This window comes from Chinchilla lanigera, unplaced genomic scaffold (assembly GCF_000276665.1).
Source record: "Chinchilla lanigera isolate Chin_1 unplaced genomic scaffold, ChiLan1.0 scaffold00076, whole genome shotgun sequence".
NCBI classification, from domain to species: Eukaryota; Metazoa; Chordata; class Mammalia; order Rodentia; family Chinchillidae; genus Chinchilla; species Chinchilla lanigera.
The window spans coordinates 508930-521617 of record NW_004955477.1 but is presented as its reverse complement, the minus strand read 5'-3'; the positions used below and the strand labels follow the sequence as shown (position 1 = coordinate 521617).

Here is a 12688-nt window from a genome sequence, read left to right as displayed (position 1 = left end):
CACGGAGCAGGGGAGGATAAAGTCCTCATAAGTAAGCCTAGTGTGAGTGAACCTTTGGCTTGGGACTTGATTAAAAGGTATAGCCATGTTGTCTCACCATCTCATGGGTGCCCCAAATATGATGGTACTAATGGGTTCCCAGATGCAGTGAACTACACTGAGCATTTGTTTTAAACAACAATTCCTTTAGACCTTTTCCCCCCTGAAAACCACAGAAGGGACATTAAGCCACACAGCCAAGAATAAGCACACTCGAGCAGTCAGAACTTGGATTAGAAAGTGCTGGGCTACTTCTCAGCAGGCATGGTGGGGTCGAGGAACAGCTTGTTTCAAGTCTTGGGCCGTTTTAAAGTGCAGCCTTAGCTTCAAGTGTATTGGGAGGCGTGCAGACAGTCACAAGGTAACAGTAACAGTTACCTGGCTGAGAAGTGTCTGTCCTGGCCTTTTGCTCCCTAGGGGCAGTATTCTCCAAGGCGGGGTGGGGGTCCAGCTGGCCACCAAGTTGCTTACCCTCCGAGGGTGAATTGAATTTGGTCTCATTTACAAAGGTGGACAGGTCTGAGGGCTGTGGGAAGTCCTGTTTGTCAGCCTCCAAGTCCACTGTCATGCACGTCCACTTCTGACTGGTGACCGCCAGCTTTTCCTCATCGGTTGCGTGCACCACTGCGGAGATGACCGGTGGTGTCTCTGGCGTTGCAGCTGGAGTGGGGTCCTGCAGGGAGAAGAAAGGCAGCCTCCTCTTTCATTCAGTGGACTGATCAGAAATCACACTCACCCAGGAGTCTGAAGCCCTTTGACCAGGAGAGGTTCCCATCAAAACCCTCTATCTGTTCTACTTGGACTGTGCTTCAGATGACCCCTCAAGGTAACACATTCTTTCCTCCATGAATCTCCTTTTCTGATGGTTTGTTTCAAGGAGTGATCGTGGATTTTTAAAAAATCAGGATTTTGTGTCTTGACTATCTGAGACATTTCTGCTAACTTCATTCCTACAACTACTGTGTGATGCTCATACACAGGCTTGAAGGTCAGCATCATCAATATCACCTGACAGTACTCATGCCAGTCCCTAAAAGGAGAGAAGGAGATTCATACTGCCGCCCCACAGGAGAGGGAGGACCTGACCAGGGCAGGGTGGAACTCAGAAATGAGAAAGCTGAGCTGCGACTGGGTGCCCTGTTCAGGGGTCCAGGTCCAGGGTCTTCTGCACCCTGGCCTGGGCCAGGTCTTAGGGGTGGGACTTGGCTGACCTGGTTTAGACAGATGGGAGAAGTTTATTTGTTTTGTGACCCAGGAATGGTATGGCGAACCTACTCGATGATAATGTTCCTTGGTCTATAAAGAGGGCAGAAGAAATGGCACGATTTTGGTGATGAACTAGTAAGAGAGAAATATGGACCCATATGAATAAACAACCCAAGCACCTACTTCTTTGTGGGGCAGGGCTCCTCACCTTCCCACTTGGACTTTAGGGCTATTTGTTTAGCGCTTCTGATACATATTCATTTTTTATAGTTTAGTGCTTCTGATACATATTCATTTTTTACATTTTCTTACTTTGTATTTATTGATCTCAAAAGACTTTCCCAACTTGATAGCTATAAAAGTTCTCAGCAAGTGGACAGAATGGGCCAGAACAGATCCTCCTGCTGAATCCAACTACCATTTTCCCTGAACTTCTTGTACTCTCAGGATACATACTGATCTTGGCCTAAGTGAAGGGATTGAAACAATCTTCACAAAACCAAGGGACCTCTCCATGTAGGGGCAAGAGGGCCTTGGAAATATGCCCATGAAAATCAGAAAGGAAAGCTCTGCTGCCTAGGGTAATAATCTCTGGGTGAGCAGTAACATCATAAAGATCAAAGGAACATTGTACCTGAGAAGGTGGATCAGAGAGAGGAGACCGTTTTGGCGACTTTTTCACCCTAAATGTGTCACTGGAAACAAAATGGAAAATGTAAACACAACAAACAGAGCTACAGAACATCCCAAGCAATATAGAGCTGGTGGAAGCCACCGCCTCTGCCAAGCTATCTGCCCAGGCCACCCTCCTGTCTGCCCACTCCAACCGAAGACATCCATTCTGACTTTTTAACAGATATGATTTTTCCCCCAAGGGAAAGATCCATCAAGCTCAAAATCTCTAAAGACATGCCGTTTGGAGTGCTGACCCTGCCCCCCATGAAGCTAAATATAACTAAGTGTTCTTACTTTATAAAGCAAACTTCTGATGAGCAGATTAATGTATCTGGATTCTTCCAGGAACTAAAGTTTCGGGAAGGGCTGTAAGCTCATGACACTAATTAACAGAATCCAATTTTCACATGGGTCGGGCGATAGAGCACTTAATGAACAGCTGAAGGATTCTATGCATGAATAGAAAGTCCTGGGTCCTCGGGGAGAATTTGCAGAATCCTTCCGATTCACACCAACTGAGTGCTGAAGGATTCTAGTTAGGATTCCCACCAAAGGCAGGGCCAGAGATAAGATGATTTTTTTTTGTCTTTTCCTAACCACAGTGAATAGACAAGATTAATGACTCTCTTCTCTCTTTCTCCTTCATGTAGATACTTTGAGGAGAGGAGGGACACCAGATAAGACTCCTGAAGGGTCAAGGAGGCAGACCTCAGGAGAAACTGGTGATTTTTAGCAGAAATGGTTCTGAGTCCATCAGGCACTCAGTCATTTCCACAGTCAGAATGCAGGCTCTCTCCCTACTGCAGACTGGCCCCTGCCTGCTGGTCTCCAGCCTGACCCTCATAGGGTTCCATTTCCAGCACAGCAAGGCCTTTGCTCATTTTCGATCCCTCACCTTAGATCCCACCACCCTCCCATGCTTTCCATGTTTAGGTGGGCAGAGCAATTTGGCACCCAAGTTCCTTTCCTTGTGTTCTCTCAAATAAAATGTTCCAACAATGGCATTTAACCACGAAAAAAATTGCTCTGTAATAAAATGGTTATTTATGGCATTTACAGTAAGAATAGTACAACCACAGCTTTAAGCTTATATTTATTCATGCATATAAATATACAGCTGTGTATTTTGTAGTTGCAAAATGGCTTGAAAATACTAAAGAAATATTTTGGGCAGAAAAGAGTCTGAGAGACTCCACCCTCCTAGGACTGCCAGACACCTGGGACCAGGCCAGCTTCCCTTTTAAGGACAGGGAGAAGGTACATGACTTCAGAGCTCTGAGAACTGTCCACAAGACCCCTCCTGGCCAGGGGAGGCAGAGTGGCAGAGGCACACAGGTGGTCAGCTGCACTGATGCCTGGCAGGGATGAGGCATGCCAACACCCAGGCTGCACTTGAGTGACAAGGACATGGCTTAGGGCAGCATGGCGATGGCTCTCAGCCACAGGCACCACTCTGAGCTGACTCCATATTTCAGGGGGGCTCTTTCAGCCTCAATTTGGAATGGCCAGAATGGCCCAATGGTTCCGCTTCACACGTTAGCAGGACCAAGCAAGGGCAGTCTCTGCCCCAGCTTTCACGGGACGGTCTCTGTGAAGCCATGGTGCTACTGAAAGCAATTGCCTGCCAGCCCACTTTAAAATGAAAGAATGGAATGAAGGGTTAAAAAGATGCTTAGGTTTCAGATGAAGACATCCAATATGTATGAGGAAAAATACTTCCATTCCCGACAAGCAGGCAGATGTTGGATAATGATGTTTTCACAGCCAAGCATTCTCACTTCCACAATTATAATCACTATGAAACAGAGAAATAACCTCTGCTACTGGGGACCCTTGTACCCCATCATTCCCAGACCTAACACAGAAGTACACCATAGCAGGCACAGTGAAGAAAAAAGGATTTGCAAGCCAAAACATAAGGCAGGGGGAAAGCACATTTGGCATAAAAGAAAGAGATTGCATTAAGTGTACTTACAACAGAGAACACACAGACATCACATCTTCAACCATCCTAAGACAAGGAAACAAAGAAAAGAGAGACAGACAGAGGAACTGACAAAAAAGATAGATCTGCAGACAACTGGTTCCTAGCAGGTCAGGATGTGACCTGCATATTCTGCTGGAGGATAGCAATAACCCAGTTTTTTGGAAAGGGACCTTTGGACAACAGCTTCTTTGCTAGGTTCTGATCACTCACACACTGTTGGAATCCTAAGGTCTTTGTCATCCAGGGTAGGAGTCAAGACAGTGGTCCATCTGCACTAGGCGTGAGATCGTGAGATGTGGGGTCAGCTTCTCTAAGCTTTGTTAGCTTTACTCATCAAAAAAGAAAGTAGCTAAGGACAGAAGATACATGCAGGCTATCTCAGGGAAGGGGGTGGGAACTACAAGTTGACTCTTGCTTCAAAGATAAGAGGCAATAGCTTTGCAAGTAGACACTGACTTCTAGCCAGTCTTAAAATTAGATTTCCAATAGGATCCTATGACATTTCCTAGAAGGGCCTATTGGGGAACTGATCTAGGAGAAGTCCACAATTTTTTAGCCAGAATGGTCTCCCAGCCATCGCCACACAGTGACAGTGTAACCTACAACCAAAGTCTGCTCTAGAAACAATTCTCAGGAAGCATCAGGCTATTCTCAGGTCAGTGCTTGAGGGCACCCAGAATGGGAGGCCAGCAGGCCACCCCTGCCTTGTTGGTGTCAAGTAGACCCAGAGGGGCCGGGACTGTTACCTGTTCAGTTACAACGCTCGTGGGAGACTACTTTTCTCAACCTTGTTAAATTATAGCCAGTGCTTCCCATGAAAGTTAGGAGGTCTATAAGTGGTCATCACACTGCACATGGTCCAGAGTCCTAAGAACAGACCTGCAGCCATCCAAGTTAGAGCTGGATCTTGGAATGAATGCTGGAGAGCTAAGGACTTGAACATCGTATTTAAGGGCCACTTACTGGGCAAGTGATTGTGGAGGAAAGACTCATTTATTAATGGCTTCCTGGGCATTATAAGGTCTGCTTCTACCTTTAGTTCCTTTGTCTTGTTTTGTTTTGACTTTTAGGGCCTATGTGAACTCTTGTCTGCAAAAGATGACCAGAGAGAGGGAAGGATACAAACGCCCACTTCTTAGAACTGGTTCAAAGAGAGGCCCAAACTATTTGTCTGCCTCATAGGCCTCCTGGAGCCTACTATACTGTGATGGATTCTTGGGCTAAAGTCTCCTTAACAGACGGAAACCAATGCTATAAATTTTAACGATATTGTACAGGCTGTGTCTCCTGGCTTCAAAGTATATGCTAAAAGGAAAAGGGCCAATCGTAAATGGTTGGTTGGCCGGGTCTCTCATGACTATTCCCTTTCTACAAGGCCTCCCACATGCCCTGGAGTTGAGTGTCAAGTCTCTGGCTAAAAGTACAGCTTTAGACTACAGACTTACTGGTTTTTTTCAGGTCTAGGGATTAAACCCAGGGCCTTCTCAATGAGGTGCGAAATTGGCCCTTTGTTATTGTTCATCCTGAGACAAAGTCTCACTGAGTTTCTAAATTACCCAGGCTAGGTTCAAACTTGTAATCCTCCTGCCTCAGCCTCCCAAAGTGACCACTGAATTATTAAGGCAAAAGATCAAGGACTCTTTTCCCCAAAGGGGTTTATGCATGATAAAATGCCAGCACCGTGACAGCCCAGAGGGGAAAAAACATGTACCTTGCCTGTCTGACCACAGGGCTGCAAACACATGTCATTTCAATAACAGTGAGGTTAGGGCAGCTGAAGGTCATCCAGACACAAGACCAACAGGTCACAGCACCATGCACCCCACCTCCACCCTCCCCGCCTCCACCCTCCCCGCCTCCACCCCTGTACTTACGTCTTTAGGGGTGTCTTCTTCTTCTTGGCGGGCTTGTTGAGCCCATCCCCATCCACTCCATTGGTTTCAATACTGGCTGGGATCTCGAATGAGGCTGGGGACTTAGAAGGTGAGCTGGGGGTCTTAGAGGATGTCTTAAAGGGGTCTAGGGATTCATCACAGGTGTCTGGGTCAAAGTTATATGACTGCTGGGGCAATTTGGGAGATTCCTGCATTTTTGAGGTGGAAGAAAAGGGGTTAAAATTGGGGTCATCCCACTTGTCAATATCAAAGGTGTAGGTACCTTTAGCAACAGGGATGTCATTGGGTTCAGCGGGGGATCTGGTAGGTGAGGCAGGAGTGTTGTCAAGTTTCTCAGGTGTTTTTTTCATCTTTGGCCTCCTCAGGGGCATTTTGGCAACCTGCTTTTTGCCTATCTTTTTGGTAGGTGGGGTATTTTCCTGCTGGTTGTCCCAACTACCCTTGTCCTCAGAATAGTCAAACTCCAGCCTCACTGAGAGCCCTTTGGCTGGGGAGCCCTCTTGCCCCCTGCTATCCGATGGGGTCACCTCCACTGCCTCGGGGGCTGTGGTAAGAGGCAAAGTTTTCCTCCCAATGGGAGGGGAGTTCTGCACCCTGCCACCTCCGGAAGCTGGGGGACAAGCACCCTCTGCGCAGTCCGGGTCTGGAGGAGAGGCAGCCTGCGGCACAACAGCAGGCTCCAGGGGCGTCTCCTCCGGGAGGATGGACCCAGAGCCCTCGGCAGTGGCCAACTCCGTCTTTGTCTCGGATGTCAGATGCTCCTCACAGGGGACGGGACTCTCTTCGACTGACTCTTGCTGGGTCTCTTTCACTGAGGGGGTTTCTGGAGGCTTCTTGGATGTCTGTTTCTTTTTTAAGGAAGGTGGCCTCGGTTTTTTAGTTCGCTTGAGAGTACTAGAAGCGCTGTTGGACCCTGTGCTGCAGGCATCTGGGGCGAGGGCCACAGCCTCGGGGCTGCCTGGGCAGGAAGCACCGTCAAAGTCACTGGCTTGAAGGCTGAGCGAGCGGGACAGTGTGGACTTGGAGGGGAGCACAGACTCTGTAGACTTCCTGCGCGTGTTCACCTTGCAGTCCTGGTTCCTACAGTCTGAGGAGCGAGGCTCCAAGCTCTGGAAGTTGTCCACCAGCTCGATGTTGTCAAAGTCCAAGTTGTAAGTCCCGCTGCTGGCTATCGGCTTGTCTTCGTCGAAGACGGCAGAGGAGGAGTGTGGGGGCCGGAAAGGACTTCCTTCCACTGAGTTGCTACAGGGGCCATCAGGGACGGTGACCGTCTCAGAACTGCATCCTGAGGAAATGGAGACAAAGCTGTCATTTGAGGACACAGGACACTTGGGAGCATTTGTCATCGAGAGCAGAGGTTGACAAATTCCAGTCCCCAGGCTACCTGGCCCAACAGTGGACACCCTGCTTAGGTACAGATTCCAGCCCTATCTCTTATTAGCTCCCAGCCCTGGGCAGATTTACCTTGGTTCCTTTATTTGTAAAGTAGGAGCCATGAGGGTTGATGAAGAAAGAGCTCAGGTAATTTGTTAAAAACACATTTACCAAGTGCCTGAACGAGTTCAGGTGTCATGCTGGGGACTCACAATGAAACGAACAAAGTAAACAGAATCTTTGCCTTCCAGAACTCACAGTCTTCAGGGAGGAGACACCGAATAAACAACTCAACAATAAAAGGTACAAACTGCCCCATCGTGATGTGTGCTTAGAAGCAAAACGGGGCCAGCACAGAAAAGTTGTAATTTTAAGTAAGATAGGCAGGTAATGGCCATCTGGTCTTGAGCAAAGACCAGAAATGAGGTAAAGACAAGAACTAGGAGGATTTCTGAGGGTGAAATATCCTGGGCAGAAGGAACAGCAAACACAAGCCTCTGGGGCAGCAGCATCTCTGGTGCGTTACAGAAAAAGCTAAGTGTGGCTGCAGCGAGGTGGAAGAGAACAGGAAAACAAAGAAGTAAGGCAAGCAAAGCACAGTCGGCCTTCAACATTTATTAGCTACTATCACGGGCAGCTGTGCTCCTGACTCCTCAACCACTGGAAGCAACAGGAGGAACTGTTACACAGAGGCCTACAGGCCAACTGCAGCAGCACTGGGCTTGCCCTTTGCCACCTGCTCTTCCAGACATCACCTGGAACCTCTTCATTCCACCTTGCTTATCCTTCCCTCTTACCCAACCTCGCTCCTCTCTACCTGGCTTCAACTCCAACCTGCGGCACATTCTTGAAATGTTGGCCAAATGACACTCAGGATCGCACCGCCCCACTGCTCCTGGAAGATCCAGCCAGCCCTGGCCTTGGCTTGGCTACTGTGGGCTCTGTCTGCACCAGGTGGCATTTTTCATGCATTTCTGGTTTCCCAGCTGTTCTGAGCAGCCAAAGATGCTTGAAAATGATTTTCCAGAAAGCCAAAAAAGGTGTTCTTTAATAAAATTGGGCAAATATTGTTAGTGGCTTACAGACCAAAGCACCAGGAGAATGCATAACAAGGAATAGAAAAGTTTGGCACCAACACGATGAGACAATGTCCCCAAAGTGTGCTTCACTGACAGGTGCTAGGTCTCTCTACCTATCCTCCCCCATGGTAAAGTTGCCAGATAAGTATAAGATGCCCAGTTCAATCTGGATTTCAGATAAGCAAACAGAGCGTTTAGTATAAGTACGTCTCACACCCCAGTTATTTATTACCTGAGATATAAATTTAACTGGGTGCCCTTCATTTTTATTTGCTCAGTCTGGCAGCCCTATCTTTGAAAAGTGCTCAGTTAAATCCAAACTGGTCTCTTCCTGTAGCTTTCTTCCAAGCCATTCGTGCTTGTCGTGCAGTTCTCCAGGTGGTAAGCGTTTTGCACAGTGCTACTACACTTCGCTCCAGGAGACCTTTCTCTTGAACTTCACAATGATCTTGGTGCATGAAGTGGGAGATTACATGCCAAGGAAACCAAGTGTCTTGAGCTCAGGAACTGGTTTTATTTACCTTTGCTTCCTCCTTGACTGGTCACACTTTTTCTTATGAGCTCAACAGATACCCTGGATGAAGAGCATCTTCTAAAAGCACAGCTCTGAGCTAGTTCTGGTTTCAGATCTCTCCCTCTCTTCCTACCTTGTACCTCCCTACCCGTACTAGAAGCGCATGTCCTAAATATGGAGCACATGATCCTTAAAGCCTCTTACTTAGGTCTTTCCACCAAATAACTTCTACATCATCATCCAAGCACTCCTCATGCCTCCTCACCTCAACAGAATAGGTGTTGACATTACTACTTTCTGAAAGTGACTCTCTCTTTCCTGGGGAACTTGTACCCTCAAGCACTCCATCGTTCCACCAGCAGCAACCTCATCTTCCTGCCCTGTGGCTACCCCTGGACACCTGGTAGGGAGAGCAGAGAACCAGGGATGCTGAGGGGACAAGGTGGCTTTTGAATGGGTTTTCATAGGAGGCAGAAGGGTCTTCAGCCCATTCCATCACTTCCAAGCCAGGCCCAACAGTGCCAACCTACTCTCTCTCAAGCTGTTACATGGGCCTCAGTGGCCTTCAAAGAATGGTACTGTAGCTTTCCTCAGTCATGCAACAATCAGCAGATATTGAGCTTAACCATCTGCTCATTGTTTCTTCAGAAGAAAAAGCTCCCTGTCTACTTAGTGTAGCTTTCCTATGTAGAACTGACACTTCTTAATCACGTTACCATGGAGATCTAGTCATGCCTTAGGATTTAACTTTAGCCTTATGGACATTTCAGGATGCTCAGTCTTTTGTCACGGGGAGCTGGCTGTTTACTGCAGCATGCTTTGCTTTACCCTTAACCTCAACCCACAAGATGCTAGTAGCACCTCCCACCCAGCTATGACAAACAAAATTGTGCCAGATAGTACCCTGTATCCCCCTGGGGACAAAAGTACACCTGACTGAGAGTTGCTATCTTTCATGTGGTTCCCAGAGCAGCTTGCACCATGGGGTCCATCACCGGGCCAGAAAATCACCGCCATATATAGGCTTTGATTTTCAAAAGCAAGTATGGTCCAGCTAGGCTCTCATTAGATTTCTAAATGTCCACATGCAAGTGCAAGAAGACCACTCATTCTACAAATAATCCAAGGTGCCTCCTATATATCAGCCCCTGTGAAGTATGGCATGGACCTCAAGGCAAAGAAGGACAAGTCCCCAAATCAATGCACCCACATCAGCACGGCCTCTACGTCCCACACCCATCATCACAGACCTGGGCAAGGCTCACTCTCAGATCCACCGCATGCATCCTGGCACTAAGTTTCTGACTCAGTCTGAGGATAAAGTCGGCATCTGTGGCTTGTCATATGCACAGGCTCACTCAGGGCTCCCCAGCTGTCCTGGTCACAGGCAGCCATTACCAAGGACCACAGAGCAGAGGGCCTCCACAACAGCAATGTATTTCTCTCAGTTTTAAAGATTAGAAATCCAAGTTCAAGGTTGTAGGTCTGACTCTCCTGAGGCCCCTCGTGCTAGTTTGCAGATGGAGTCTTCTCAGTGTGCCCTAACATGGCCTTTCCTCTCTGCACGAATCTCCCCGGTGTCTCTCCCTCTTTCTATATGGACACCAGTGTTACTGGATCAGGGATCCATCCTTTGACTCCTTTTAGCCTTAATTACCCCTATAAAGGCCCCATCCCACTGGGGGGTTAGGTCTTCAACATGTGGGTTTTAGGGGGACACAATTCAGCCCATAACACGGGCCCTGGGCAACACAGCCCCCAAGTTAAGGAAATGTTGAATGTGTTTGTTAAACACAAGGCAATTACAGACACAAAGGGAGACAGCTAATAATTAACAACTGATGTCACTCTACCTTGTCCAAAGGTCACATTTCTGCGTCTTACTGGGGACACTCACTGGCAGTTGGGTGCTCCTTTCCCCTGTCCCTGGACAATACTTCACTAGGCCCAGAGGAGCAATGGTGAGTCTTTGCGTGCCCTGGCATGCTCAGATGCTTAAATGACCGATCAATCAAGGGCACATACGAAGCATAGTTATACATCTTCTAAGTATGTAAGTTATAATCTACGGGCATTAATAATGTTTATTCTGGGAAAAAGTCTGCATTTTAAGCAGCTATAAATAGAACATTATTTGGTTTTCAAGTGGCATTTTACTGGTAGCTGTGGGAAAATCAGAGTAACCCCATGATGAACTCAACATTTCCCAAGACACACTTTGGACACTTATCAGAACCCCAGACTGTGTATCCATCCATCCAGCCATCCCTTTCTGAGAAGATCAGCAGGGCTAAGGCTCAGAATCCCCATCTGAACAGGCAGCAGGGGCGAGCCTGTGAGCAGACACCTGGGGCTGAGCTGGCTCACCCCACTTGCATCCCATCTGGATCTGTCTCAGCTCTTAAAACCTCCAACGAGCAACATTTCAATTTTGAGTTTCGAGGGTAATCTTAGACAGGCATGAACTGTCTTGAGGCTGGGCTCCAACTCCTTATGGGGACTTTGCCTCAGAGGCTGAAGTGTCAGGGCTGAAGAGGTGATAGGCCTACCCGTGGTGCATTTCATCCTCCGATGTGGTCCCAAATGCAGGTTGACAAAGGTCAAGGAACGAAGCCCCAGCTGGCCAGCAAGAGCAGCACGAGGCCTGTGCTAAGACCACGCTCTCTCCCTGACCTAGGGAGTGTTCATTCTCTCCTGGAGACCTCAAGGAGTCCAAAGAACTGTCCCGGTGGGCATTGAGTTCCACTGCTTCCTGGGTGTCTATCTGGCTCTGGCACATCTTTTCCAAACCCTCATTCCGTTCCCAGAGGCTGAGGAAAAGGTGCTGAACCAGGCAGTGTTAGTAATGTAATTACTGACCATGTTAGCTCTATGCTACAGAAGCTCTCTTTATGAAAATCAGACTTTTTACCATGGTGCACCGTGTGAACAGCTAAATGACATGCCCTTAGTTAGGATGGTTCCTAGTGTCCCCACCCAAGGTTCCCAGAGTAGTGTGGCCACTCTGGGCAGATGAGGTCACCACTGTCCATGCTTCTTTGCCTGTCTACACAGCCCCTGACTTCCCTACTGTTTCTCTAGCCCAAGGTGAAGGGGATTTGAGACTCCCAGCAGCAGGCCCCGCATATGCCTGGCTCCATGGTCAGGGCCCAGGTGCAGAGCTGGCCTCTGCCTAGGTGACATCCACCACCTGGGTGCATTAACATACCCACCTGGTGCTTCCCCTTGCACACCAGGGGCCTCATGCTTGGCTGCATGTCAGAGTCCCCAGCTGTCCTCACTGTTCCAGCTAAGGATGGTCCAAGAAGCCCTGACCCTCAGTTTACTCTTGTGCTGTGGCCTGAATGTCTCTATTCTCCCACCCGCAAATTCTCACACTGAAATCCTCACTCCTGAGGTAATGATATAGAGGGGGCAGTTTGGGGAGGTGATTTCACGGAGCAGAGCCCTCAAGAATAGGATTAGGGCCCTTATAAGAGAAGCCTGAGAGCTTACTTGTCCTTGTACCATGAGGGGACACAGAAAGAATATGCTACCTATGAACCATGAATTGGCCCTTGCCAGATAGTAAACCTGTAGCTGCCTTGTTTTTGAAACTTCCAGCCTCTATGACGTGAGCAGCCAAGAATTATTCCACTTGGTCTATGGGATTTTGTTACAGCAGTTAGAATAGACTATGACTATATGCAACCCTGGGCAAGTTACTGGACCTCCCTGAGCCTCCGCTGTAAACCAGGCATTCTTATTAAGAGGATGAAATGAGACAGCCACATAAGCACCTAGTCCAGGGGACGGAGAAAATAGCGGCCATGGGCCCCCAAATCTTGCACATGCCACAGTGACACCTGCTGCCTGCAGCCCGGCCCAAGGACAGGAAGGGTCTTTAGTTAATTGGGCTCTGGGATTCTTGGCCCAATAC

At 48.2% G+C, this 12688-nt stretch overlaps 1 protein-coding gene across 12 annotated transcripts in view; it reads right to left on the bottom strand.

Moving 5' to 3' along the window:
• The window catches only part of Tacc2 (transforming, acidic coiled-coil containing protein 2), a 213111-nt gene that overhangs the window by 30483 nt on the left and 169940 nt on the right, over positions 1–12688 (bottom strand). For 6 of the 12 annotated variants that reach the window (XM_013503062.1, XM_013503064.1, XM_013503068.1 and 3 more), the window contains 3 exons: positions 5782–7087; positions 1880–1940; positions 418–712 (listed from right to left, as the gene is read on the bottom strand). In XM_013503062.1, the coding sequence (XP_013358516.1) occupies positions 418–712; positions 1880–1940; positions 5782–7087 (1662 nt within the window). Of the gene's footprint in view, positions 1–417; positions 713–1879; positions 1941–3895; positions 3932–5781; positions 7088–12688 lie in introns of all 12 variants that reach the window. The other 6 variants (XM_005401923.2, XM_013503067.1, XM_005401927.2 and 3 more) reach the window with 3 other exon arrangements.